Source organism: Anabrus simplex, chromosome 11, assembly GCF_040414725.1.
Source record: "Anabrus simplex isolate iqAnaSimp1 chromosome 11, ASM4041472v1, whole genome shotgun sequence".
Lineage (NCBI taxonomy): Eukaryota > Metazoa > Arthropoda > Insecta > Orthoptera > Tettigoniidae > Anabrus > Anabrus simplex.
The window spans coordinates 88,517,316-88,545,300 of record NC_090275.1 but is presented as its reverse complement, the minus strand read 5'-3'; the positions used below and the strand labels follow the sequence as shown (position 1 = coordinate 88,545,300).

The 27,985-nt window shown below is 40.1% G+C and overlaps 1 protein-coding gene across 2 annotated transcripts in view; it reads right to left on the bottom strand.

Annotated features, from left to right (window-relative positions):
- LOC136883441 (putative ATP-dependent RNA helicase DHX57) overlaps positions 1-22,548 on the bottom strand; it is a 194,387-nt gene extending 171,839 nt beyond the window's left edge. The window contains exons 1-3 of one of the 2 annotated variants that reach the window (XM_067155731.2): positions 22,114-22,548; positions 21,918-22,026; positions 14,336-14,514 (exon numbers count right to left, since the gene is read on the bottom strand). In XM_067155731.2, coding sequence (XP_067011832.2) covers positions 14,336-14,514; positions 21,918-22,026; positions 22,114-22,211 — 386 coding nt within the window. In that variant the 5' untranslated portion in view covers positions 22,212-22,548. Of the gene's footprint in view, positions 1-14,335; positions 14,515-21,917; positions 22,027-22,113 lie in introns of those variants that run through there. The other variant, XM_067155732.2, reaches the window with a different exon arrangement.
- Positions 22,549-27,985: the final 5,437 nt, after the last annotated feature.

Here is a 27,985-nt window from a genome sequence, read left to right as displayed (position 1 = left end):
TAGTCTGTAATTTTTAGGATCATATGGATCGTTTCCTGGTTTAAGGAATGCAATAACTCTAGATTTCCTTCAAATTTTGGGTATTCTGCAAGTTTGAATCCAATTGTTAATAAGATTTAGTACCCATTCTCTAGTAACAGGTCCAAAATTCTTGATTTGTAGAATACAGATTTCATCTACACCAGGAGCCTTTCCATTTTTACTGATATTTATAGCCTCGTTCAGTTCTGCCATGGTAAAGGGATTAGAAAGCATACTGGTCTCTGGTATGAATTTTGTCTTATTAACATCCACTTTTATTTTAGAACTGGAGTTGCCATTTTGGACGAGTTGATGAGTAATTTGGTTTGCAGATACGTTACAAAGAGATGATGCTTTATTAGGATCATTATTGAGACGCACGAGTAGCCTCCAGGCCTTCTGACTACTCCTATCCATGTTAACCTCTTCCATCAATTTTAACCACTGTTCTCGTTTAGTCTCTGAAATAGCAGAGAGAAGTTGTTGTCCGCTTGCAGTAGTTTCAGCACTAAAAGGATCCCTTTCATACAAATCGAAGTAGTTTTTCAGTAGGGCAGATGTTTTCTGGTGAAGACCTTGTATGTAATTTGCGAATCCCAAAAGACAGTCGCCATAACCTTTCCAGCCGAAGGAACGGTCTTCGCCTTTTTTGGTGCAGATTCCCCCTTGGTAACCCATTGTTTAGATTGTTGTTTGGTCTCAGGAGTATAGTAATGTACCCATATTTCATCCACAGTGATGAAACGACGCTTAAAGTCCTCCGGATTCTTCTGGAACAGCTGCAAACCAACCTTGCAACACTTCACACGATTCCGTTTTTGGTCAAGCGTGAGCTATCTTGCGGATAGCTTTCTAATGTCCAAATGTTTATACAAAATATTATGTACCCGTTCAGTTGAGATGCCCACAGCACTAGCCATCTCGCGCACCTTAGCTCTTCTGTCATCCATCACCATATCATGGATTTGATCAATGATTTCTGAATTCGTAACCTCCACAGGCTGTCCAGAACGTTCAGCATCACTTGTGCCCATATGGCCAGTCCGAAAATTTTGAAACCACTTATAAACTGTTCTAATCGAAGGTGCAGAGTCACCATAATGTTTATCAAGCTTCTCTTTAGTCTCCTGAGGCGTTTTTCCTTTCATAAAGTAATGTTTAATCACCACATGAAATACTTTTTCGTCCATTTTTTGAAAATCACTCGACTTCCCTGATTCACACGAATGCCAAACACAAAGAAATAGACCAATATGGCTGAAAATTGGTGTGCGTTCATTCAAGAGATGCTACTAATTAAACATGACCTCGATACGCGCTGATGGTGCCATCTCTCGGACTTTGCACGGACTTTTCAAACCACTTTTGTAAAAGCCCTGAACAGATCATAAATATCAGTGATAGTGATCAACCTGTATGCTCAGCAGTTGAAGATAGCTCTAATGTCGCAGATGCTAGGAAAACAATTGCGCTATTAAAGAGGAGATTGAAAACATAATTTCATTAGAACGCAGAATCAACTAATGTTGCTAAAGCTAAGATACATTTGCTTGAAAACAATATTTCTGATATAAAATCAGAGAGAAATTTCACTCAGTCAAAACAATTCGGTTCTCTCAGCAAAAAAACAGAAAATTATAGTCTATACAATGTTAAAGAAATGTCAAGCGAAAAGTAAAAAAGGAATGAGATATAGTGATAAATTTCTTCTTGATGCACTTCTTTTTAAAATGAAGTCACCCAAGGGTTATCGGCACTGTTTACATCATGACTTGCTGCCTTTGCCTTCTGAACACTTGAGAAATTTGGTGAAGGGCCTAAAATGTTTGTACGGCATAAATGAGCATGCTACTGCTGCCATAGCAGATTTTTTTAACGGAAAGGAGTAACATGAACGCTTAGGGATGTTGATATTTGATGAGGTAAAGTTACGAGACGAAATTTGCTTTAACTCAGAATCGTTGCAAGTGAATGGTTTTGTTGATTTGGCGAAATTTACTGAAGATAAAAGCAAGGGTCAGTTGTCAAATCATGCTCTAGTTTTTATGTTTGTTCCTTTTCTATATAAGTGGATACAACCCATAGCGAAATATGGTAGCCAGAACGCCGCCCCTGGTGATATAATTGCAAACATTCTCATTCAAGTCATTATACAATTAGAGCAAGTAGGTGTCCGAATCATTGGTTTCATATCGGATGGTAGCCAGTCGAATAAAATGTTGTGGAAATGCTTAGGAATATCTGGTAACATAAAGAATCTGAAGTATATTTCCAATCCAGCTCTGAAACAGAAAATTATGGGCACTTTCAGGTGCGCCACATATATTTAAATGTGTAAGAAATCATTTTCATGACAATGGACAGGTTAATTATAATGGCAACATTGTTGATTATTCATTCTACAGGAAAGTTTGCGAATGTGACTCGTCTCCTGAATTTTCCGGATTGAAAGTCTGCTACAAACTGACCTCTGCCCACTTGGATCCTAATTCGTTTCGGCGAATAAATGTAAGACTGGCATTTCAACTATTGAGTAGATCAGTCGCTAATGGTATGGCATTCTATCAGGGTATTAAAACACAGGGTTTAGAAGACATTAAACAAACGGAAATTTTCACAAGCGATTTAAACTCTCTGATTGACGCATTAAATTTGGCTATTCCCACTCAAGCACTGTATAAAGGATCACAGGCACATGAAACTTTAATTAAATGGCAGAATGTTCTCAGAGATACCAAAAATTCATTCGCTTCACAAAAGACACTGGAGTCTTTAAGAGTTACCATGGAAAGTACCTTAGAAGTGTCTGAATATTTGTGGGGACACAATTATAGCTATGTTTTGACAGGAAAATTTAATCAAGATCCCCTAGAACAGGGATGGCGAACCTTTTCCAACTGGTGTGCCATTTCAAGTCTGGTTTATTATTCTCAACTGTCTACTGTGCCACCTGCTATTTTCCTTTAAGGAATGGCAACTGCACCCCCCCCCCCCCCAATACCGACTTACTTTCCTAATTCCGAAATATGTTTCATAATATGGTATTAATTAATTATTATTTATTCATTTATTTATTAGATAAAAGTATTGCATTTGATTGTATGTTCTGTGGTCTTAATTTGCAAATATTGCAAAAATACATTTTTGTAAGTTTTAAGAATACGTAACATTATTTGTAAAAATCATATACAGTAATAAGCGCCCATTGTAACACACTTCCTCATTAAGTATTATCTTATAAATAAAGTTGTAGGGGGTCCGCTGTCTGTAATTCTTTTTGTTTTGCCAAATTTTCAAATATTTATCCGTTTTAGGTCAACTCAAGACCGAATCTGTGGTTATTACTTTTCGTGTCTGTTTATCTGTTCCATCATCACGTCGAAACGGCTGGAAAGATCTCAACCAAACTTCATATTTAGAGTATACTCATCCCGGGGAAGGTTTCGATATGCATATCATTTTAAAATCTTTGAAAAGACGGGGGTTTTATAGGAAAACCACAACGGTTTTCCTCCATTTTCTCTTATACATTGATTTTCTGTAAACTCTGTGGACCGTACGTGAAACGTTTCTTCATTATAAACAACTTTCGTTATGTTCATAATTTACCATACTCTTCAAATGACGGAGAAATTTACTATTTTCTGTCGATACCATGCTCTGCATTGAGTGACCGACAGACCGACAACGAATATATGGGTTACGATGGCAACGTCTCTGACTGCTTGCCAGCAGGGAAGTAACATATTGCCATTTTCCTCATCATTCCTTTAAATTTGTGGTTGTTCCTTGGGTAGAAAGCAAGAGAGTCGTCAATCAGCCATTCTGCGGGATATTGGCGGAATATCATTGGAGGTTATAACCGTCTTCAAATAGCTTAAGTCATAACACAAATATTCATCTTCTTATCTGATTACCTAAGAATCCCTGCGCCTAAATTTCTCTCCGATTACCGCTTTCTTATATCCATAACTCACACCGGCATCATTTATTGAGGAGCATTTGATTTTCCAATACATTCACTTGGTATTTACATATTTGTCATCATCCGGATGTCCTCAGTTATAATCCATTTTCTATTAATTTCAACTTACTAAACTGTATTATTTTCTTCCTTAATTACCACGTATGTATACGAGTGCTAATCCCAAATGTTGGACACACTTTTCTTTGAGGAAATATTCTAAGCTATGCAAATGTATAACTTTTGGCCCAGGAAAATTCCGAAATATGGATGCAATTTTAACGACGGTGCAGACCTTCGTTTCGGGGTAATTGGTGGCTAATCAGTAAGTCATATCACAAGTCAGAAAGCAAATGGCGTTTCATTTTGGAGAGATCTACAACTTTTGTCCTATAACTTTTCGTCGTATTTCTATCCCTAATACAGCTGTATTTCTCGATTTCAAGTTTATTTTGTACTTTTACACGTATATGTTATCATTTGACACACTTATAGGAAAGGTAGAATCATGACATTCGGCACGCACATTGACATGACCATTGGCCATGTTATAGCCAAATTTTATGATTCTGGCTGTCACATGAGTATCAAAAATATAAAGTAGTATGTGAAAACTGTACAAAATTTCACCCCATTCAATGACTAACTCAATCTAACCCATAAATATAGGAGATACGAGAAGATATCATAGGATCAACCATGCAGAGCACTGAAAGGGGCGTCTGATGGTGAAGTCCGTTTGTAGATATGTCGTACAGTTTCAAAGCAGCAACTATCGAAATAAAGGTCTGCACTTCTAGAGTGTGTCTGTACATTGACAATTGTGGCAAAATTTCCGTACAGTTATCCGTTTCAGGTGTAATAATGACAGCTTCATATATTCAGCTTTGGTGTCTGTTTGTTTGTTTGTTTGTCTCTTTGTCTATAACTTGGAAACTACTGGATATATTTCCACCAAACTTGATATTTAGAATCCACCTGTCCTTTGGTAGGTTTTAGGGCAAATATTGTTTCTAAATCCCTCAACTGACAGGGGGATTATACAAAACCAAACCCATGATTTTGCATTCCCACAAAATATACACAACCAAACTTAATGTAAATTTACCTGCCTTAATGGAAATTAATTCCTAAGCCTTTTTCCTCATGTGCATCATTTTAATGTGAGGATTAATAAGGGAGACAGCATTAACAGACCGTTTTCCAGTACAAGTCCCACCGGACTTAACTCAAGAGCGGGTGCCTGTAAAGCGTATTTTTTACAACTTGAAAACTACTGAAGATATTTGAGTCAAACTTTACATTAACATCCACATCCACCTGTCCAACGGTAGGTGTTAATCGCCAATAACATTTCATGTTCCCGGAATGGACTGGCGGTTTATAGGGAACCGAAATGGTGATTTTACTCTTACACAATATATACAGTACAAGACCAACCTGACTGGAAATCGACCAAACACGATGGAATTCCATTTCTAAAACTTTTTTTCATGTGCATTTTGCGACAGGAGGATTAATAAGGGAGATATCATAAACGGTCTGTTTTTCAGATTAAGTCCAGCGGATATAGCCCAAAAGGTGTTGTACGTGGAGCAGGTTCCTTATCTATGTAAATAAAATCGTAACGACTGTGTGCCTGTACATTGACTATTTTGGCGAAATTTTCGTACAGCTACACGTTTAAGGGGTAATAATGACCATCTGCATATTTTTGGTTTAGTTTCTTAAAAGTCCTAATTTTTACACTCCTCACCGAAAACCCAGACTGCGGCATAATCTGCCAGTCGAAGAAGGATATTGAAATTTGGCAAAATTATACATTTTAGCCTGTAACAGACAGAAAACTTCCAAGATCTTTAAATTTTCCCCTTTTTATCCCGAAGAATATCGAAATATGGAGGCAATTTTAATGATGGTGCAGACCTTCGGGAAGTATTATCACATAACGGATGGCACAATCCCCGTTCAATTTGGAGTGATCTACAACCTTGATCTTACGACTTTTTGTCGTATTTCTATCCCTTTTACTTTTGATTTTCTCTATTTCTCGATGTTAAGTAAATTTGGACTTTTCACATACATAATTCATACCTTCCATCACTTATAGGAAAGATAGAATCATCAAACTCTACAAGAAAATTGGTCCACCCAGTAGCCATATGTGAGCCAAATGCTATGTATGTAGCTGTCACTTATTTATCCGAAAAGCAATGCAATGTGAGATAATCTTACACAAATTTTACCCTATTCCACGTTTCTAACTCAATCTGACCCATGAATAGATGAGATATCATAAGACCAGCAATTTAGGCTGCTAAATCCGGCATCTTATGGTACAATCCTTTCTCGATATGATGTACCATTTAGCAGCAGTTAATCTGTAAATGAAGGTCTGCAATATTGTAAACAAGCACATACTTTCGTATGTCGAACTATAATTATTCACTGATGTTGATTTTGTAGCGATCGAGAAAGGGTGTGTCTGCTATTGTAATCAGTACTCCCCACACCGACTTTGACTGGCAGTAGGAATGGGGTCCTTCTCCAATTCCTGTGTAACTGGCATTAATAAGGCAGGCCTATCATTGTAATGAATAATTCACTTGACTTGCAGAAGGCAAGGGAGCATGCAGTTTTGTTTAAAACTCCCCTTACCAGATTGTGTTTGGCTGTAGGCAAGCGTTCCCGCAGTTATAAACAGATGTATCCATCTAAAATATGACTGGCATTAGGCATACTGGCCTGCTATTTTGATGGCAACTCGCCAACTTCGTGTGACTGGCAGTAAGCTGGCTGGCAGTTGGAAAAGGGGCCTGTCATTATAATGATAACTGCACAACTCAATTTTGACTGGTTGTAGGGAAGTTTCCTGCCATTATAATAAAAATTCCTCAATTTGTAATGTGTCTGGAAGTAGGAAAAGGGGCTGCCATTGTAACGAAAACTCCCCAAATCGATTGTGACCGCGCAGTAGGCAATGGAGCCTGCAATTATAATGTAATCTTCGCAACTCGATTGTGAATGGCAGTAGGCAAGTGAGCCTGTCGTTATCATCTCTAATCCATAACAAGCACTTTACATTGGAAACAACGTATGGGGACTTCTCCATGCTGTTTCTCGGATAACGCTAAGAGACATGCTATTTTAAAACAATCTTATTTACTGCATGTACAGTATTTACTTCAATATTCATATAAAATGCAGAATACCGTAGCAAAGCACGGGTACATTTGCTAGTTAGATATAAAAATCGAAAATACTAATATTTGCCAATGGACTTCAAGTGAAATATCGTTCTCACACTTAGTGTGAAACTTGTTGCTGAATCTTAGTAGCCGTGTCATTTATATTAGGTTCATAACTTGCTGTCTTCAGTGCGTACCACACACGATGCACGTAGTTCTGAACCAAGACGGTTTTTAACTGTTGACTTCACAAAGTTCTTTGTAGAAAATAGCTGCTCGCAGGCGTATGATGACCCAAACAAAGTAAGTAGCGCTGTAGCAAGTTTATTCGTGGCTGAAAACTTTTGTGCGAGGCTGTTCCACTGTTCAAGTATTAAGTTCTATGGCTTCTGGAGAGAGTATTCACCATCAACAGCACACTCAATTTTTACCAGTGCTTCACCAAGTTGTACGAATTTGTTCACCCATGTATTGCTTTCTTGAAATTCAATCAACTCTATTTCTAAATGGTCAATATCTAACCTGACCTTAATATCACTCATTTGTACAATATGAGGCTTTGTAATAAAGTGCAAATTTTTCTCCAAATCTCGAAATTCGGAAAATCTCTTGGAAACTATTTGTTTTGAATTTTGTACGACGTTCACATACTTCTTACAAATACTTCTTTGTGTCTTCAAAAGTTAATTGATCTGAAAAATTTGACATCAATTCAAGTTGCACTTCAAGTTAAGGAAAGTACTTAAATGTCTTTGTTTCAACATCCCTGACGAATACTTCAAGTTTTCTTTGAAATAATTTTATGATCTCAAACAATCTATCTGCAGTATGTCCCTTTCTTTGCAGGTCCTTATTCACATCACTGTATATTGCTGTAAAATCACAGAGAAACATTAAATCGCACAGTCAGATAGGGTCCATGAGTTCCGGAAATTATTCCTGTTTTCTGTCATGAAGAAGCGAATTTCGTCCAAGAGCTCGACAAACCTCTGGAATACTTGCCCACTACTCAGCCAGCGAACATTATTGTACATTACAAGTCTGCCATAATGAGATTCCACTTCGTGTAACATCTTCGAGAACTGGCGATTATTTAGAGCATGTGCAGATATGAAGTTCCCAATTTTAGTTACCACCGAGAATACACTTTCAAATGACTTCATACCTTCTTTCGCACAAAGGACTTCTTGATGTAATAAGCAATAGAACTGTAAAATTGGGTGTTTAACTTCTTCTTTAAGAAATTCCACAAACACATTATTAATACCCACTATACTTGGGGCAGCATCAGTTGTTACGGACACAATTTTCTGTAAGTCAAACATCATTTTTAATACAAGTTATGGCTTCACTTCGTTCAATATATCTTTCCCGGTTGTCGTAGTTCGTAAATTCAGCAAATTAACTAATTCCTCCCTCATCATATTTCCACAAGAAAATCTGAAGAAAACAGCTAACCTTGCTTGTAAGGTCGCATCCGAGCTTTCATCAAGACATATTGAATACTTTTGGGAGTTATCCAAATAAGCTTTCAAATGCTCCGAAACATCTTCACTAATTCTTATTGGTCTATCCTTGACAGAATTTCTGCAGACTGGCATTTCTTTAATTTTGTTAATTATTTGTTGTTTGTTAGGAAAGTCTTCAAATAATGTGTCGGACTACAATAAGAAACCCTTCTTCAAGAACTCACGTCAGAAAGCGGTTTCCAATGTTGTACTATGCAAAGACAGGTGGAAACTAGCCGCACTGATATTATTCCTTGACATGAAAGATGATACAAAAAACTTGTTTGTTTTGTATATTGTTCTATTTTTTTGTGAAATGAACTCTCTTCTTTCTTCACTTGGCATGGAACAAACATTTGAATGATTCGTCTCGAAATGGCGCTTTACATTAAATGTTCGAGATACAACTGTTTCCGAACACAGGCAACATGAAACTATCGTTCCTTGTTATTGAAAAATTCGGTCACTATCTTCGTTAAGTTTTTTCGGCACCGAAAACATGTTTATGAGGTCTGTGTACAAAACCACCAGAAAACGATATTCAATATACAGTTACACACTAAGAATAATTCCGCGCTACTGGCTACCACACACAAGTCGAACTTCACTGACTGAGTTGTGTGTATGAGTAAAGGGGACTCCGGCCGCATCTCACACTTATCTCACTAGACTGCCGGACCTATCAGTGTTGCCATATTGTACGTCGGAATGGAACTAGAATTTGGATTTTCGATATTTATTTCTTACACGTGAACACTATGATTATGCGATGCACGAGATATGTATAGTGTACAGTACAAGGTGTAAAATGTTAATATGGTCATGTGGCGTGCCACCGAAATCGTGTTCGCGTGACACGCGTGGCATAGGTTCACCATCCCTGCCCTAGAACGACATTTCGGTATCCTGCGATCACTAAGGTGATGGTCATTCGTCCACTATTGACTTTCTACATTTACACACGTTGCAGTCTATTTACGTACCGACTAAACTTGCCTTATCTGGCAGACACTGTGAGAGTACAGAGCTGAATCCCCACTGACGTCTCATTCAAATACCAGACTGGGAAAACAGTTTACCCGAGTTAAGTGGGCGGAATTGTAGCAAAGAGTATTTAGTATATCATTTAGCCGGATACATACATACATACATTATCATTATAGACTGTTATGCCTTTCAGCGTTCAGTCTGCAAGCCTCCGTGAATGTACTGAACGTCGCCACAATCCTCTACTTGCAGCTAGTGCTGTGGCCTCATTTAGTTCTATACCTCTTATCTTTAAATCGTTAGAAAATGAGTCTAATAATAATAATAATAATAATAATAATAATAATAATAATAATAATAATAATAATAATAATAATGTTATTTGCTTTACGTCCCACTAACTACTATTTTAAGGTCTTCGGAGACGCAGAGGTGCCGGAATTTAGTCCTGCAGGAGTTCTTTTACGTGCCAGTAAATCTACCGACACGAGGCTGACGTATTTGAGCACCTTCAAATACCACCGGACTGAGCCAGGATCAAACCTGCCAAGTTGGGGTCAGAAGGCCAGCGCCTCAACCGTCTGAGCCACTCAGCCCGGCAGAAAATGAGTCTAATCATCGTCATCTTGGTCTACCTCTACGTCTCTTACCCTCCATAACAAAGTCCATTATTCTCCTAGGTAACCTATCCTCCTCCATTCGCCGCACATCACTCCACCACCGAAGCCGGTTTATGCGTACAGCTTCATCCATCGAGTTCATTCCTAAATTATATCTCCTCCCGAGTACCCTCCTGCCATTGTTCTCACCTGTTTGTACCAGCAATCATTCTTACTACTTTCATGTCTGTTACTTCTAACTTATGAATAAGATATCCTGAGTCCACCCAGCTTTCGCTCCCATAAAGCAAAGTTGGTCTGAAAACAGACCGATGTAGAGATAGTTTCGTCTGGGAGCTTCCTTCTTACAGAATACTGTTGATCGCAACTGCGAGCTCACTGCATTAGCTTTACTACACCTTGACTCAATCTCACTTACTAAATTACCATCCTGGGAGAAAACACAACCTAAATACTTGAAATTATCGACCTGTTCTAGTTTTGTATCACCAATCTGGCATTCAATTCTGTTGAATTTCTTACCCACTGACATCAATTTAGTCTTCAAAAGGCTAATTTTCATACCATACTCATTGCACCTTTTTTCAAGTTCCAAGAAATTAGACTGCAGGGGCCTATTCCACAAAAGTATGTCTTGTACATTAGAAGTAAATTCTCTAGTAACTAGTACAAATACCAGAGTTTCTGTTCCACAAAAGAATTGTCTACAGTTGTACTTTACTACTCCATACTTACAAATTACCAGTGAATTTTTATGGGTATGTTCCACGAAAGTACTAGTACTTGTAACTTACTAGTGAATTGGGAAGCATTCTCTACCAGTGAAAGGACAATAATATATAAATTTACTAGTGCTATTTAAATATACTTATTTCAGATACATTTTGATAAATTGTTGGTCTAGCAGTAGTGATAATGATGGTGATAAAAATGAAAACTACCATCTGTATAGGGAAAGAATAAACTTCCAGTTTAACACTGTATTTGAATACAATGAGCGTTTTAGGTTAAGCACAATACAAATGGAAGAACTTTTGATGGATATTGGGCTTAGGTTAAAACATCCTACGAACAAAAATAAATCTCTCTCTGCTAAACAACAGTTACTAACAACACTGCATTGGCTAGGAAATGGTGGTCAGTACCATGGTATTGCAGATATGCATGGGATGACAAAATCTTCGGTCTGTAGGTCAATATATTCTGTGGTAGCTGCAATAAATGATATAAAATTTCCTCAAACTGTTCATTGGCCTGAAAATACTTAACAAACATGTTCCAAGAAGGATATTCCTGGAATCATTAATTCCAATCAATCCCAATCATTAATCCAACTTTTCCTCTCAAAAGCTCCACGAGATTTTCCCAAGTCAAATATTTCCGTCCAACCATCTTGTTTCTTCAGACACTCACTGAATGCACCGAGAAAAGAATATCTTTCCTTCTTATTATTTCCTTCAAAATGAATGACTTCCTTTCTCTTGACACCATTTTAACAATTCATACAGAGTTTGCAATTTCGTAACAATTAAGTTTGTCGGCAGAATATCGTTATTAGCGCACCTGATTCCTAATGACAGACCAAGGTGGGTATGTCAGATTATCGTGGAACATATGCGAGGATCGCGGAAGAACAGAATGGGTGATAATAACGGAGTAATTTCCTATCATCAAAGAAATAAACTGAAATAACATTGTAGCATCAAGAAACTCACAGAAATATTACAGTTCTTTGAATCTTTGCTGCATAACTTACCTTAAAATATGATATTACAATAAATGAGGCAAACATAACCTAATTCAACTAATGGAATACAAAGATAAACATTTGATTCATGCTATGACGTAGTGTGTTTATTGATATGTTGTCACTTGTAACAATTCACTGGTAATATAAAAGAGACTTTCAATCTTTTGTGGAACAGAAATGTACAACTCTGTACATTACAACAACCCACACTAGTAACATGTAATGTACAAGACCACACTTTTGTGGAATAGGCCCCAGGCTTTCAGCACAATCTGCCATTAAGACCAAGTCATCAGCATAGGCCAGACTGCTTACTACATTTCCACCTAACTGAATCCCTCCCTGCCATTTTATACCTTTCAGCAAATGATCCATGAAAACTACAAACAGCAAAGGTGAAAGATTACAGCCTTGCCTAACCCCTGTAAATACCCTGAACCAAGAACTCATTCTGCCATAAATTCTCACTGAAGCCCAATTGTCATCATAAATGCCTTTGATTGATTTTAATAATCTACCTTTAATTCCATAGTCCCCCCGTATGGCGAACATCTTTTCCCTCGGTACCCTGTTACATGGTGCGGAATATTGCAAAAGTGATTCAGCGTGATTTATGTCGTCCTTTCCTTTTCCGTAAACCGAGTGATAATGTGCCTGCTTCCCTAAAACTAATTAAATATTACGGCTCAATGCAAAGCGCCACATATCTCACGTATGCGTCGGAAAGTGTTTATAATGTGTTGTTGCGAGTGGAAAATGTAGTTGCAGAAAAGCTATCGTGTATGGATAGTTTATGGAGTGATACTTTCTTCGAGTGCTTGAATAAATGAGATGTTATTAAAGTGAAGTCATCGCAGTTGGGGTGCTGTGAAGATCATGTGCTGGCGTTTGCTACCAAAACTCGTATTTCACTACTTGAAATGTCAATTCTTCTTCCGCACGAAGGAGATAAGAGAGCTGGTTACTTCGAAGGCAGCGAAACCATTCAGGAAATATTCCAAAGTGTCCAGCAGATGAAATCATTTTCAAACGTAAGTTGCATGCTTGAGTTTCTTAGTAGATTTTGAAGTAGTAGTCCCGATAATGCCACTGTTATCCTTGCGCTCAGTCATCACTGTGAATGGCAGTGCCATCTGTGCAGCGGTCCACAGTAACTTGTGAAGATGTCGCACTTCCTCTTCAATGGCGGTAGTGTGGAATGTTGTGTGTGAGGAAAGAAAGATTAAGGACGTCACAAACACCCAGTCCCCAGGCCAGGGATATTAATCATTACAACTAAAAACCCCTGACCTGGCTGGGAATCGAACCCGGGGCCGCCGGGTGACAGGCAGACACGTTGCCCCCTACACCGCGGGCCGGTCAGCCATTGGGGTACAAAGCTGAAATGGCAGGATTTGAAAATAAATGTTTGAAGTTCACAAAAAAATAAGCTAAAATTGGGAGAAATAATAGAATAATCGGGAGGCAGGTAAAACTGTCAAAAATCGGGAGTATCCATCTAAATCGGGAAAGTTGGCAGGTATCCATTCATGATTTTCAGTGCAATGAGACTAATTTTGGAAAGTAGTCGACAATGGAATGCTGTTGAATCCTTCAATATGGCATCATTCCCACAATTCAATATAGATTTTAACATAGAAGCATGCCACTGCCAAATATGCCACAATAAAAAAAATCTTAAACAAATGGTAAGTAAACTCGTGTCCTCATCCCGAGGTGGTGCAGCTCTTTTCACGCACACCCCCATTGGAGGTGAGCTGCATGTACCACTTCAACCACATACCAGCCCTCCTGCCATTCTTAAATTTCTGGCAGTACCGGGAATCGAACCCAGGCCCCCGAGGACGGCAGCTAATAACACTAACCGTTACGCTACGGGGGCGGACAAACAAATGGTGATAGGGGTTGTGTTCCCAGGGCATACCAGAAGCCTGTATGTTGTTTTATGGCCTAACCTGAGTACTTATGCTTCCAGCCCCCTTTTGCTCGCCATGCAAATAAATGTGGTTTGTCCCGACCACTTTGAAGAAGGGTTCAGGCCAATTTCTGTCAAGATTCTGTGCAGGCAAGAAATTAATTCAAGTTCTGTCCAGTCTCAAACACAGAATGCGCTGCACTTTCATTTAATGCACCAACCAGTCGCACCAGAGATTTACCTAAACCGGTAGTAGAAATTCCCCAAACAAGTGACGTAACCACTAAGAACAAAAGAGTCTCCCTGCCTAGAGGAGTGCACTCAGCATGGTACTAGATGGGATGGGGCTCTAGTTCTGCCACCCTTTCAAAATACTTCCTACCTTTGAAGTTTAGCCAGTGCAAACATATTGACTCTGTCCTGCAGTAATACTGGTGTCTTCTTCTGGAGAGAGTAGTCGGTGCCTCCTTGAACCACCAGCTCCCCTCGATCTATCCAGTACTGACGGCTTAAGTTTTCACCTTTATCTCGGTACGATGAACGATCACGTAAAGTGAAGTTCTAGAAAGAGAAGGAAAAGAAATGCCAAAACAGTAAATATTGGCGTTACATTATCAGTTGGTAGTAAAGATCTAGTAGGATGCTGAGAAAAACTAAGATATTAAAAACATAAATCAATGACAGAAAGATAGTAAGGAGAGAGTAATCCCTTCTGTGTATAGTGAGGTTCAGATGTTCCTGAGCTCATTTCACCCAAAATTTGAAAAAAAAAAAAAAAAAGTTTGAATGGGTCCCTGACCACGTTTAAGCAATTTTATGATGCATATAAAAGCATATTTTGACCACTGTTTTGGTCATATTTTGCTCAGTTTAGTGACATAAGGTCATATTTGGTTATATTTTAAGCATTTCTGAGGCACTGTTTTTTAGCAAGGTATATGTTCTCTGCGCCAAGCTTCAAACACAGGATTCCCAAATACTGTAGTAGATACATTTTCTTTCTTTTCCGGAACAGACACATAGCAGGTCTACAAGATGTGTTTCCGAGAAAAAGCTGCTGTACGGAGGTCTTATAGAGTAGAATGTCACTACAGTAAATATATTTAGCTCAGAAGCAATTAGCAAACATGAAAATTCCATGTTATCTCTCACCCAATTCATTCTTGATGGGTCCAGTTACAGTCTCCTTCCCCTTTCACCACCAATGAATTTCAACTGATTGGTCACACTTGTAGTACTGCAGTGAAACCAGTCATGCCTAAGGTGAAGTCAGTGAAGGTGTAAAATTAGGAAATTATGTGAAAGAGTTTGGTGAAGAGATCTTCAGTTTTGATGGAACTACTACTGTTTTTTTTTTGTTTTTTTTTTGCAAACTGTGCAAAGTTAAGGTAGCGGTGGTAAAGCGATTTAATCTGCAACTGCATTGTGCTATGGCCAAGCATAAAAGCTGCATGAATCGAAAGACCTTTTACAAAAGTAAAAAACAAAACAGGCAGGACTAAGGGGTAGACATACATTCACTCTCTCACATTCTGACAGTAAGTTTGTTCATAAAAGCGACCCAGCTCTATCAATATCCATAATCAACTATCTTTGTTGACCATCATATTATGTTTTTCACTTTCAGTTTTAATTCTGTCTAAGAGTTTATTAATTTCTGTTTTTGACTGCGCACAGAGTGTAATGTTATCCACATTGCCGATTCACGCCCACTAACTTTAACACCACCACTCCCTGATGATATATTCTCCAAAAATGTTAAAACAGAACCAGCATATACTTAAGAGATGGTAGATTTTTAGCACCCTAAAAATTAAATTTAGGGTACAGGTTTGATTGCTTAGGAGACACTTTAGGAAACAGTAAAAGCATATAAAAATGATGTGAAGTAATGCCAGAAGTAGCAGAGAGGAGAGATTCTTCCTTTATGTTAGCCAGTGTTCCACCAACCCACCCTACTTTATATAGAATCATTAAAAGCGAGACTGTGTAAAATCTGTGAAATGAGATCCTGTGTTGCTATTAGCCAGCATGATGAAGGCAAGTTTTATATTGTCTCCAATAGAGCTCTCATCATGTCTGGCCACAGGACTGTCACATTCGGTCAAAATAAGAAAAGTGCCCAGTTTTAAACTGTCATGGTGTGAAAGGAATGTGACTGCTCAATCCTTGGAAAGTTAACAATAACCAAATGAAATTCATCTACTTTTCAATCAGTCATGGGTTAACAAAGCATTTGTGCAGTGTGTGCCAGAGATCTGGAAGTGAATGTAACACAACAAAATCAGTTTTCTCATGCCGGAAATGTACCTGCAGACCAATAGTCTGGTCCAGGTGAAACTAGAGGCCAACGGCCACTTCGTAGCAGCCAAAATGGGGGCAAGTCTGGGACCTAACCAAACCTATCCATCCAATGGTCCTGTCACTGTCACCTGGGAGATTCCCTTTTCTAGTGTGCAAGTCTAAGTCAACATTTGTCCACTCTTAAACATACAATGTGCTGCTGTGCAATATCTGTGTTGAGTACGTTAATGAACCAATGTTGGCTACCTTGCTTGCTGAATTGTGACCATTTGAGTCATACCATGTTGGATCTTTAACCTATCTTTTGCGTATCATTCATACACAAAGGGAGCTTGAACAAAAGAACTGTTTTAACAACATACAGGATAACATTAGAATAAGACACCCACAGTATAAATGCCATTTTTATAACAGGTAAATAATGGAAATCTTATCTCATACGTTCAATGCTATGGTAGGGACGCACCAAACCATTGCTAGAAATATATTTACCTTTAGAACCTAATATCAAAAATCAACTGACATTTTTCCATACCACCCGCGGCAACTACCGTTGTCAATGGAAATGTGGCATCACTCGCAGAATTCAACACAGATGTCGTTACCAACTTCAAATTAAATCTACTAAATGAAATTTAACCCGTTATGCCTCGGTTCACCCGGCATGAATGCTGTACCCAAACCAATAGCGATGTATTAATACACACACATGAACAAAGTAACTCTTGCTTTGCTAGTCATGTAGGCTATGCTATAAAGAAATCCATGGTTATACATTAATACACATGAAGAAAGTGGAAAACTTGTTGAAATGACCACCTGCACGTCTTCAGCACAGGGTGCCTCAGCTAACAACGGTAGGTAGGAAGTAACTAAGCTGCTAGCAACAAAAGAAAATCACCCTGCAATGCACTGCAGTGGAGCACCCAGTAACTTGCCTCTGGGTCCTATATCAAAGTTCTAACACATTCTACAGCAGGTTTTAGCAAAAAGAAAGAAATAAGCTTATTGCCTGAAAAAATGAGGCTATCAAGACACTGAAAACAAAATTATTAGAGAGTGTGATTAGAGACTTGATGGAGAGGGGTATAAATCAGATGCAGTGCACCTTAAAACTATGATGACCACCGACATCACCATGCACATTTCAGTTGACATAGAGAAAATCCAGCTCGGCTATTCAACTGTAGCCCCCAAAGGTGTGATCCAGTTAGCGTCATCCAGGCTTTACTATACAGAAGTAAGGGGGGGTGATTATTTCATTGTACTGCCCTCGTTGTATAATAATTATTCCCATCATACGTAGGTCAGCTACAGAGAACATGACCATCTAAAGTCTGTACACAGAAGCTGTGAAAAATGGTCGCACATAACATCACTCAGGATAGGGCAGAGCCTGACGGCACTCACACCCTTTACTTTCTCCCTACTAGCCTCAAGGAGGAAGCAGGTGAGTTAAAATTGCTGTGAGGGTCCCCATACCGCTCTGTACATAATGCAGATCAGCATATCACATAATAAAACTCTGGTGTAATGCATCTGACTTCTCTTGGGCTACTGTTTTCAAAAATTATAGTATGCAGCTTTTTATTTTCATTATGAAACACATTTCATTTTCCCATGTGCTTAACATAACTTTATAATAACAATGGCAATGGTAATAATAATATGGTTGACCAACCGATGAAGATTCACAGCTGTTGTGAGAACTAAAACGGGTTTGTTTCCAATACTACAGTCTGAAATCTGTAAAATGTAAATGCTCCAATATCAAAGAAACTTCTTGGTTACAAACCATTAATCTCGTCATTCTAATCACAAAGTTTACACAAGGAGTAATTTTAATACCATTGGCTATTGATTTAGAAGCAGGGAACGTGTCAAACCATAAGGTGGGCTCAGTGTTGCAATTAGGAGAATGAAGGATAGTTCTAAATGAGTTTGAGAATCTATTTGCACATAGTGACAAAACATTTTCTGAGCATGTTTTTATTATTTTTACAACATGACTAACCAAGAAGTCACAAAGTTTACACAAGGAGTAATTTTAATACCACCTATCCGTAATTCTGGTAATTATGTATCTGCAGACACATCAGGACATACGTTAGATAATGAGAATGAAATCACAACATTGTTTACTACGGACATCCATGTCTACATGAGGCATTTTCTGGTTACACGAAATTGTCATTTGACCCACCCTCTCTTATTGGATAATTTTAGCAGCATTTTCGACATATTCTTCAATGTGTTTTAGCACTTCTCGACATACGATTTTTATCCAACATTCCAAGATGTCTTAATTTATACCGCCTCCAATTCAACTACGTATTTTCATCCTCATTTTAAATATTAGACTTCAACTTCATCAAATACTGTACCTTTTAATTGTACTATTCTTATCCTGTGAAGCCTTGATTTTGATAATCTGTTTCTCAGGCATGAAACATATTGTTCAAGTTATTTTTACCAAAAAGACATGGATTATTTTTTAAAATGCAATGTGACACAATTACTTTTAGTCGAACGTTTTAATTTTTCGAAGTGATTTTAGTATATGTACTTATTTTATTCAATATTTTTTGTGCTGTAATCATTATGCAACCACAGTATCAACACCATTAAGTGTTTATCAATATGTTTTATGTAATTTGTTAAGATTCCTCAGACCAATGTGTGTTTTTAAGATTGAGCGAGGATGATGATGCCCAATGAATAGTGGGCGAAGCATGTACCTTTAAAATTCTGATAATTTCTATGTGTATTTGACCACACAATGTGGAATAAATTGCATTGAATAGGTGGTATTAAAATTACTCCTTGTGTAAACTTTGTGACTTCTTGGTTAGTCATGTTGTAAAAATAATAAAAACATGCTCAGAAAATGTTTTGTCACTATGTGCAAATAGATTCTCAAACATTTAGAACTATCCTTCATTCTCCCAATTGCAACACTGAGCCCACCTTATGGTTTGACACGTTCCCTGCTTCTAAATCAATAGCCAAACGCATAGCATGAACGTCATGTTCCCTCACGCATTCCACTCCTTTCGTGCTAATTTCTTATTCAACCAGGTATTTATGAGGATGTCTGTGCAAAAGTCTTCTTTTTCCATGTACAGAATTTAACTGTCTCTTTCAATAACAAAAACTGAAAAAAGGGTCCTCATTTCAAAACAAATGAGCAAGTATATGACATTACCATTTCCCTTGAAAGATGAGACTGCAGTTATACTCTGACAATCTCAACTCGAGTTGAGTAAAATTAATATGGAGCCCAAAATAACAAATTTCCCTTCTGAAAGGAATTCCACAAAGTAAACTTAATACTGTTGCCATTGATGCTTTCACGGCCCATACTTATAGACATGATACTGTACAATGTATCAAACTTAGTTCACACATTACAGAATGAGTGTGCCAGATAAGAAAAAATGAAATACCCCATAAATATAGCCTACCAGCCAGAAGTATCAATAATATGATGAAGGTGGTGGGAATTTCATTTCAAAGAAAATATACAATAATCATCCCCTCAGTGGCAGTATGGTTGGAAAAATGAAGTATAGCTAGATTTTTAAAAAAGGAAATAATGTTATTGGTTTTTTTTATCCCACCAACTACTTTTTGACTGTTTTTGGAGATGCCCAGGTGCCAGAATTTTGTCCTGCAGGAGTTCTTTTAGATGCCAATAACTCTATCAGCATGAGGCAAACATATTTGAGCACCTTCAAATACCACCGGACTGAGCCAGAATCGAACTTACTATGTTGGGTTCAGAAGGCCAGCACCTCAACCATCTGAGCCAATCAGCCTGGCTTTACAACAGGAGATTAATGTAGAAACATAAAATGGAACATTTTATAAATGTAGAAATACATAGGCCTATGAATCTGAGTCTCTCCACAAAATACATTTGGAGAAACCAATAAATAATAATTTTGGTGGTACTTCCGCAGAGCCTTTGAAGTTGAAGCAGGTGAAAAAAGCATATAAAAATGATGTGAAGTTATACCAATACCTGAAGTAATGTAGAGGAGAGATCCATCCTTTATGCTTGTCACCCCCCGCCATAGAAGAATTAAAACGGAGGCACTACAAATGTCAGTTTTGTGACCAGTTTCTGTGTTACTATTGGCCGGATTGGGTCATCAGTCATGAAGACTGATTTTCTATTGCCTCTGAAAGAGGCCACAAGCTTTTTTTTTTCCTACTGGCTTTACGTCGCACCGACACAGATGGGTCTTATGGGACAGGAAAAGGCTAGGACTGGGAAGGAAGTGGCCGTGGCCTTAATTAAGGTACAGCCCCAGCATTTGCCTGGTGTGAAAATGGGAAACCACGGAAAACCATCTTCACGGCTGCCGACAGTGCGGTTCGAACCCACTATCTCCCGAATACTGGACGCACTTAGCAACTGCAGCTATTGAGCTCGGTGTGCCCACAAGCCTGCCACCTTCATTGAAAATAAGAAAACCATGCTGTTTCAAACTGTCACGACGTGCGCCTGTAAACTTACTTTTTACAACTTCCGTCACATTTTAGCAGGAGTCAAGGGGATGCTGGAGGCCTGTTGGCCGCTTCGATTGCCCCCAGCCCAATGGTCCACTAGCTCGGTCTTTTAAACAGTGGTCTTGCCACTAGCTGGAACTAAGTTCTTAAGCTGGCAACCTTATGTGACATCGTAAAAGCCACACCATGTTGGATCTGGAACCTATCTTTTGCAAAGGCTCAATGGAAGCTTTACCTTAACATTATTGGTTTCAATGTCCCACTAGCTATCTTGATGGTTTCCAGAGACGCCAAGCTGCCAGAAATTTTGTCCTACAGGAATTTTTTTAAGTGCTGGTAAATCTGTCTACATGAGGCTGGCATATTTGAGCACCTTCAAATACCATCGGTCTGATCCTGGCTCAAACCCACAAACTTGAGCTCAGGAGACGAGCACTCTACCACCTGTGCTACTCAGTCTGGTATTTTGAGAAACTAACGCAATTAGTTCATACATTAATGTCAAAGTTATGAAACAATGAATGTACGGTAAAGAAATTAACTAAAGTAAGAAGGCTTTCACAGCTGGTGTCAATATAATAAAAATCTTCCGGGCTATTATGCCGTGGTCCACTCCTTTCACTTCGTCCAGACGTTTAGACCACTGCTGAGGTAGTCATCTTCTGTGGCGTCATGTAGATACTCTCTCCTGTATCCCGCTGGCAGTCGTCATAACAGCCCACAAGATTTTTATTATAAAGAAATTAACCTACATGAAATATACTGACCCATTCGTTTAGTGCATACACAGCACAAAGTATAGTAAGTGACCAATAATATACTACCTGGCTCTCTGTACTAACAACCCTGTTGTCAAACATATTTAAAGTATCAACAGAAAAATTCTGCTTGCAGTAGTTGAATGTTTGTGGATATTTCAAGTAACGCTCTCTTTAGGTAATATATTAAGCTGAGCTACAAAATCGCATGCAAATTCCTATAAACAATAGGTCCTTTGATGCGATGAAGATCTAAACTTTCTTATTTTCACATACTGGAACACAACTCTCATTCTACTGCACTAATCACTCACTCCTACATATTCAACATCACATGCAGTGGAATGACAACCGTTTATTTAGATAGATATTTTTAAAAAATAGTACTTTTCCGTGAATTTGCTTCAGAGTATCCATGATAAGCCCCTCAGATTCTTTGGTTAGATGCAGGGTCTTTATCTCAACCTTCAGGACTGGCGTAAAACTCGGAGATGATCTGAAAAGTATAAAAATAACCATTTAAAGCACGGTAAATTATAACAAATCCTAACTTGTAGATATTGGATATTCACTGAAGTATTACCCAGCATTTCCAACGTCTTGCTTACGAACCGAAACTTCAAACTCATCATCAATGTTATTACTGTCTTTCGACTTTCCTTGCTTTCCTTTTCCACTCATACTGACAGGTAATAAAAATGAAGAGCAAACTAATAAAACTGACGTTTCGTCAAGTTACTGAAGGAAGAGAAGACTTCTGACAAACCCACAGGGTTACAAGAAACAAAAATTGGAAACAGCACTGCAGTTTCGTTGACATAACCTAATCCACGTAAGTAAACTGATAATAATGGAATGATTTTCTCATAGAATTATCAATAACTACCGCACATGTCTCATAAAATAAATAGACACAACACGAGATAATACAGCTGATTTTAATCCCGACATTTAACCTAATAAGTAACACGAGCTAACATACGTCAAACTTGGCACAAAGTAAACCTTATCGAGCACGCACGGGTAAAGTCAAAGAGCAATCAAAGAGTATACATATATTGTTTTCTAATTTTAGCGTTCGTGTCGGTGTCGTGTATACTAGATTATAGAAATCTGTGTTCGTATACTTTATCTATCGAGTAAACCGACCATTTATTATGGTGGGTGAAAAAAATCTTTTCTTACATAAAAATGAAAGATAAGGTTGAGTTGATGGAAAGGTTCATATTCCTCTGCTATCCCGATGTTCTAACTCATGTTATAATGACCAAGGACCAAGGGGGACGTTTTCATTCCCCTTCCTGAGGGGCGGGCTACCTAGAAGGTTACGCCTTCTCTCTGGCCAGGAGATTTAGCGGGGTTTGGGGATTTGTTGGAGTTGGTAGATGAAAATGGGGGAGATTTGTTTTAGGGAGATGTGGAGAAGCTGAGATGGACAGCAGGCAATGGTATGTTGATAAACGGGGTTAAAAGTCAGGTTGTGAGTTTCACAAATAGGAAAAGTCCTCTCAGTTTTAATTACTGCGTTGATGGGGTGAAAGTTCCTTTTGGGGATCATTGTAAGTATCTAGGTGTTAATATAAGGGAAGATCTTCATTGGGGTAATCACATAAATGGGATTGTAAATAAAGGGTACAGATCTCTGCACATGGTTATGAGGGTGTTTAGGGGTTGTAGTAAGGATGTAAAGGAGACGGCATATAAGTCTCTGGTAAGACCCCAACTAGAGTATGGTTACAGTTTATGGGACCCTCACCAGGATTACCTGATTCAAGAACTGGAAAAAATCCAAAGAAAAGCAGCTCGATTTGTTCTGGGTGATTTCCAACAAAAGAGTAGCGTTACAAAAATGTTGCAATGTTTGGGTTGGGAAGAATTGAGAGAAAGAAGAAGAGCTGCTCGACTAAGTGGTATGTTCCGAGCTATCAGCGGAGAGATGGCGTGGAATGATATTAGTAGACGAATAAGTTTGAATGGCGTTTATAAAAGTAGGAATGATCACAATATGAAGATAGTTGGAATTCAAGAGGACAAACTGGGGCAAATATTCATTCATAGGAAGGGGAGTTAGGGACTGGAATAACTTACCAAGGGAGATGTTCAATAAATTTCCAATTTCTTTGAAATCATTTAGGAAAAGGCTAGGAAAACAACAAATAGGGAATCTGCCGCCTGGGCGACTGCCCTAAATGCAGATCAGTATTGATTGATTGATTGATTGATTGATTGATTGATTGATTGATTGATTGATTGATTGATTGATTGATTGATTGATTGATTGATTGATTGATTGATTGATTGATTGATTGATTGATTGATTGATTGATTGGCCTCCTGCCTAAGAGGTGTAGTTCTATTCTCGTGCTTTTTATTAGTTTTTATTACATACAACGGCTGGTTACAATGATTTTCTTACAAACATTGGTCGGTTACAAGTTACAGCAATTTTGAGTTATAATTTGTTGTTTATAGTGAGGTACGGTTGTTAAGAAGGAATAAGTGGATGATTTGCTGATAGAAGGAGGTGATATTGGCGAGGGAAGTAAGTAATAGGAGAAAAAGGTGGGGCTTATTATGTGAGTTAGGTAGGGTGGGGGGGGGAGGCGGGGTGGTTCCGCGATGGGTTAGGGCGGGTGGGTAGTTGTAGGGGAGAACGAGATGGTTCCACCCGATGTTGTTTCCCGAAGAGCTGGATCCCCTGCTAAATGAGCCGTTGTACATCTTCGGGTTGCTGGAGAAGGAGCCGCACCATATAGGTGGGCTCGGCTGTGTTGTGGATCCTAGATGCTTTCTTTAGGTTGAGTCCTGATCGTCCTATTTCCTGTGTGATGATTTCGGATGGTATGGTCGGGTTTACTCCTCGGAGGACGCAGCTGACGTTGGGCGGAGGCGCTGGTGGTGGCGGGATTGTTCCGTTGGACTCGGGAGCTGGTGGTGGTGGTGGTGTCTGTCTTCCCGTTTCTATAGTCATGCTGGTGGCGTCTTCTTCTTCGATCGGTGGTCTGAGTGGACTAGGCAGGGTAGGGGGTAGGGGAGACATCATTATAGGGGAGGAGTGGTTCATTACTGTGGTGGTTATGGGAGTATTGATGGAGGTGTGAGCGGGAGTGGTAGCAACGGTGGTGGTGATAGTGGTCATGGGGGTGGTGTATGTATGGGTCAATGGGTGGGGTGGTGGTGTATATGGAGGTGGCCTTGTTGCTGGTTGCGGTGATTGTCGGGGTGACTTGGTGCCCGGGTCCGGTCCAAAGTCGTTTGCTCTTGAGGTATCTGAAAAGGGCTGCATCTGTGAATGTTAGATCTACGCCTGGTAGTATATAGTTTGGCATGGTGGGAGAGGCCGACTTCCAGTTTGGTGTCTGGCCTGATCGTTTTCATTCCTCGCCGGGAGGGCGAGGCGGGCCCCTTAGAGCGTGATGCGCTCGCTCGGACCAAGGAGAGCGAAGAGAACTGTGAGGAACAAGGAATGAGTGAGATGGGAAGAGTGATGTGACAAATTTAATGAGGCGGGCTACGGATATGCGAATTTTAGGGGATTTTCGCTAGGATTGAAATTTAGAGAGGATTACTAGGATAGTATTGAAAGGTGAGGAGGTGCAAGGACGTAGTGAGATTATGAAGGGAAGATATTAAGTACCGGATGATATCGAGTGGCGGAGGTGGGTAATGAAAGAAGATATATGGGTGAGGAGGTGGACCGACAGATTGACGAGGTGAGAAGTTGGCTGCCTGGGGGTGGCGGGGAGAATTGTTGGTGGGATGTCTGGCAGAATTGCGGGGGGGGGGGGCGGGTGGACGGTTCTACTCTATGACGTTTGCCAAATATGTAAGCTCCGTGGTCGATGAGGTGTTGATAATCTATGGCGCTCGGGACGTGGATGCGTACCATGAATGTTGGCCCTGTTGCATTTTTGATGCGGAAGACTCGGCGGACTGGGATGTCTTCAGCATGTAGTTGGTGAAGTATGGTCCTTTCGGAGAGAGCCGGGTCCACTCCACAGATGACACAGCTGGACATTCTGTGAGAAGTTGTTGGTGGGTGCGAGGTCGATGATGTTGCGGAGGCTGCTGTTCTGGGTGAAGCTGGCGAAGGCGGTGCGTCGACTGTAGTATTCGTTGTTCCAGGAAATACATAGTGATGTGGAGTGATGGGGGAAGTGAGAAGTGAAGAGGTCATTAGTGAAGGTGGGTGGCATGGGATAAATGTTGTAACAGCGTTCTGGGAAGTACGGAGCGTAGATGTCGGAGTGGTCGATGTGAAGGTGGGGGTCGTGGTGGTGGTAAAGAGAGTGGTGTAGAAATTTGACGAAGTCTGTAGATGTGGTGGTCCCTGTGATGGCGTAGTTGTAGGCTTGGCTGTGGTATAGGCAGTTGGCTGGGCTGATGTAGTTGTTACCGGAACGTCTTCTACTCGATGGAGCCTGCCTTGGATATTAACACCATTATCAACAGCGTTCCAGAAGTGATCGGCAGATGGAGTATAGAGTAGCACATCAGTTGATGGTCCTGGGCCGGCGGAAGATCGTATGACATGGTGGATGCCAATCGTACGGAGTTCTGCTTCAATTTCTTCTTCGGGGATAGCTGGGTTGACATTCCTGGCGAGACAGGCATATAGAGTGGGGAGGCCGACTTCCATCTTGGTGTCAGCCTGATATGCTTTTTTGGGTTCGGCGAGGCAGCAAAGTTAGAGTTGGTGAGCCACCAGGCCGAAAAAAAATAACTGGAGATGCGCAGAGAATAGGGCAGACAAGTTTCGAGTTGCGTGAGTGTGCTGTGCGATTTTATGATAAATACTGCGATATAAGTTTGGATTTCAATTTGCATAAGTTGTTACACATCGGACATTATAGTTCTGCAGCGTGGCGGCAATTAGTGAGGCAAGCAACATCAACTCTATCCAGCTAACTACGCATTCGAAGCTCACTTCTAACTTCAGGCATTTGCGGCGACCATCTACCATCTCCGCCATATGGTGACAGTTTCTTCAAGCCTTCTACTCATCGAGGCGACTCTTCACTATCAGCGCCATCTCCCGAAGTTTCTGGAAACTTCGCCCGGTGTCATGTCGGAGCTCCAGGAGACAGATCGAGAACATTCTGAATCCCGCGTTATGGACGACGAATCTATTAAATCAGCCCGACCATTGGAAAAAGACGATGACCACCACTCTAGCTCTGAACGTCAAATTAAGAAACACCGTGATGAGGACAGTCTAGCTTCTGGTTCCACTGGTTCTACATATACTGGAGACAGTCCCCAGCCCGAGCGAACAGGTACGCCGTCCTCGGTTTTGGGCATCCAACAATTACCACCATCGCCACCTGAGTATCAAGCTCACTCACCTCTTCTATATATGCCTCCTAATATTCGTAGCTATGCTACGGTTGAGAAAAATCCGGCTCTTCCTTTTAATATCCGACAGCGCAGTACCATTTCTCCCACACCACAGCTTCCACCTACTTTTTACGTCATCAAACTGATTAATATTGAACCACATCTAGCCAATACCAGCTCATCTCCAGGTTTACCCACAACATCTCTCAATACGATCTGAAGATTCAACGTACAAGAGAAGGCTTCAACCTGAAAACGTCCAAGCCCTTCTACCCGCATTTCACTTCGGCGATTGGAGCCCACCAACTGGGAAAACACGCCCGGGCGAGTAATCTTACTCAGCAGCAACCAGCCCCTCGACCTGAGGCTCCCCCTCGTCCCGCCCCCATCTTATCTGTCGTTGCTTATGGAGTCGAACGGGACTACACGGAGGACGAAGTGGCGGCCCATCTCCAACAAGACGGCCACCAAATATATCGCGTCCTCCGCAGCAGGAACGCCGAAGGACCAACTACTCTGGTACACATTCTCTCCCGGGACGTTAACACCCTTGACTGCCTGCTCCGCGACGGCGCCATGATCTACGCCTGCCGCCACCGCGTCGAACCATCCCGGTCATCGCTCCTCAGGAGGATCCGCTGTGACCGCTGTCAGTGGTACGGCCACCTGCCGAGTGAACCCTGCAAACAAGATCAGGTATGTGCCACATGTGCGCAGGATCATCCTACATTTTCTTGTCCTAAACGTCAGAATCCGAAGTGCATTAATTGTAATGAACCTCACCCTGCCTATAGTTATAAATGTAAAGTTAAACCCGCTCCTGAACCTTCTCACACCGAGTCTGTTGTACCCGTCATTTCCCAGGATCTTCCAACCCCCGCCTCTTCCTCTTCCCTCCCCTCCCCTAGTGTGGAGAACATCGTCCGCTTCATGACGATGGTCCTCCAAAACACCCTTCCTTTCCTGCGTCCCCACATCCTTACCCAGATCCAATTAGCGGCACGGTTAGTTCTGAATACGCATGTCGATGTTGGTTATACGGGGAATAAAATGCATTTTGTATTTTCCCCCTAAATACCGTCCCCATTCGATAGTTCTTTGAAGGTTTATTATGATAA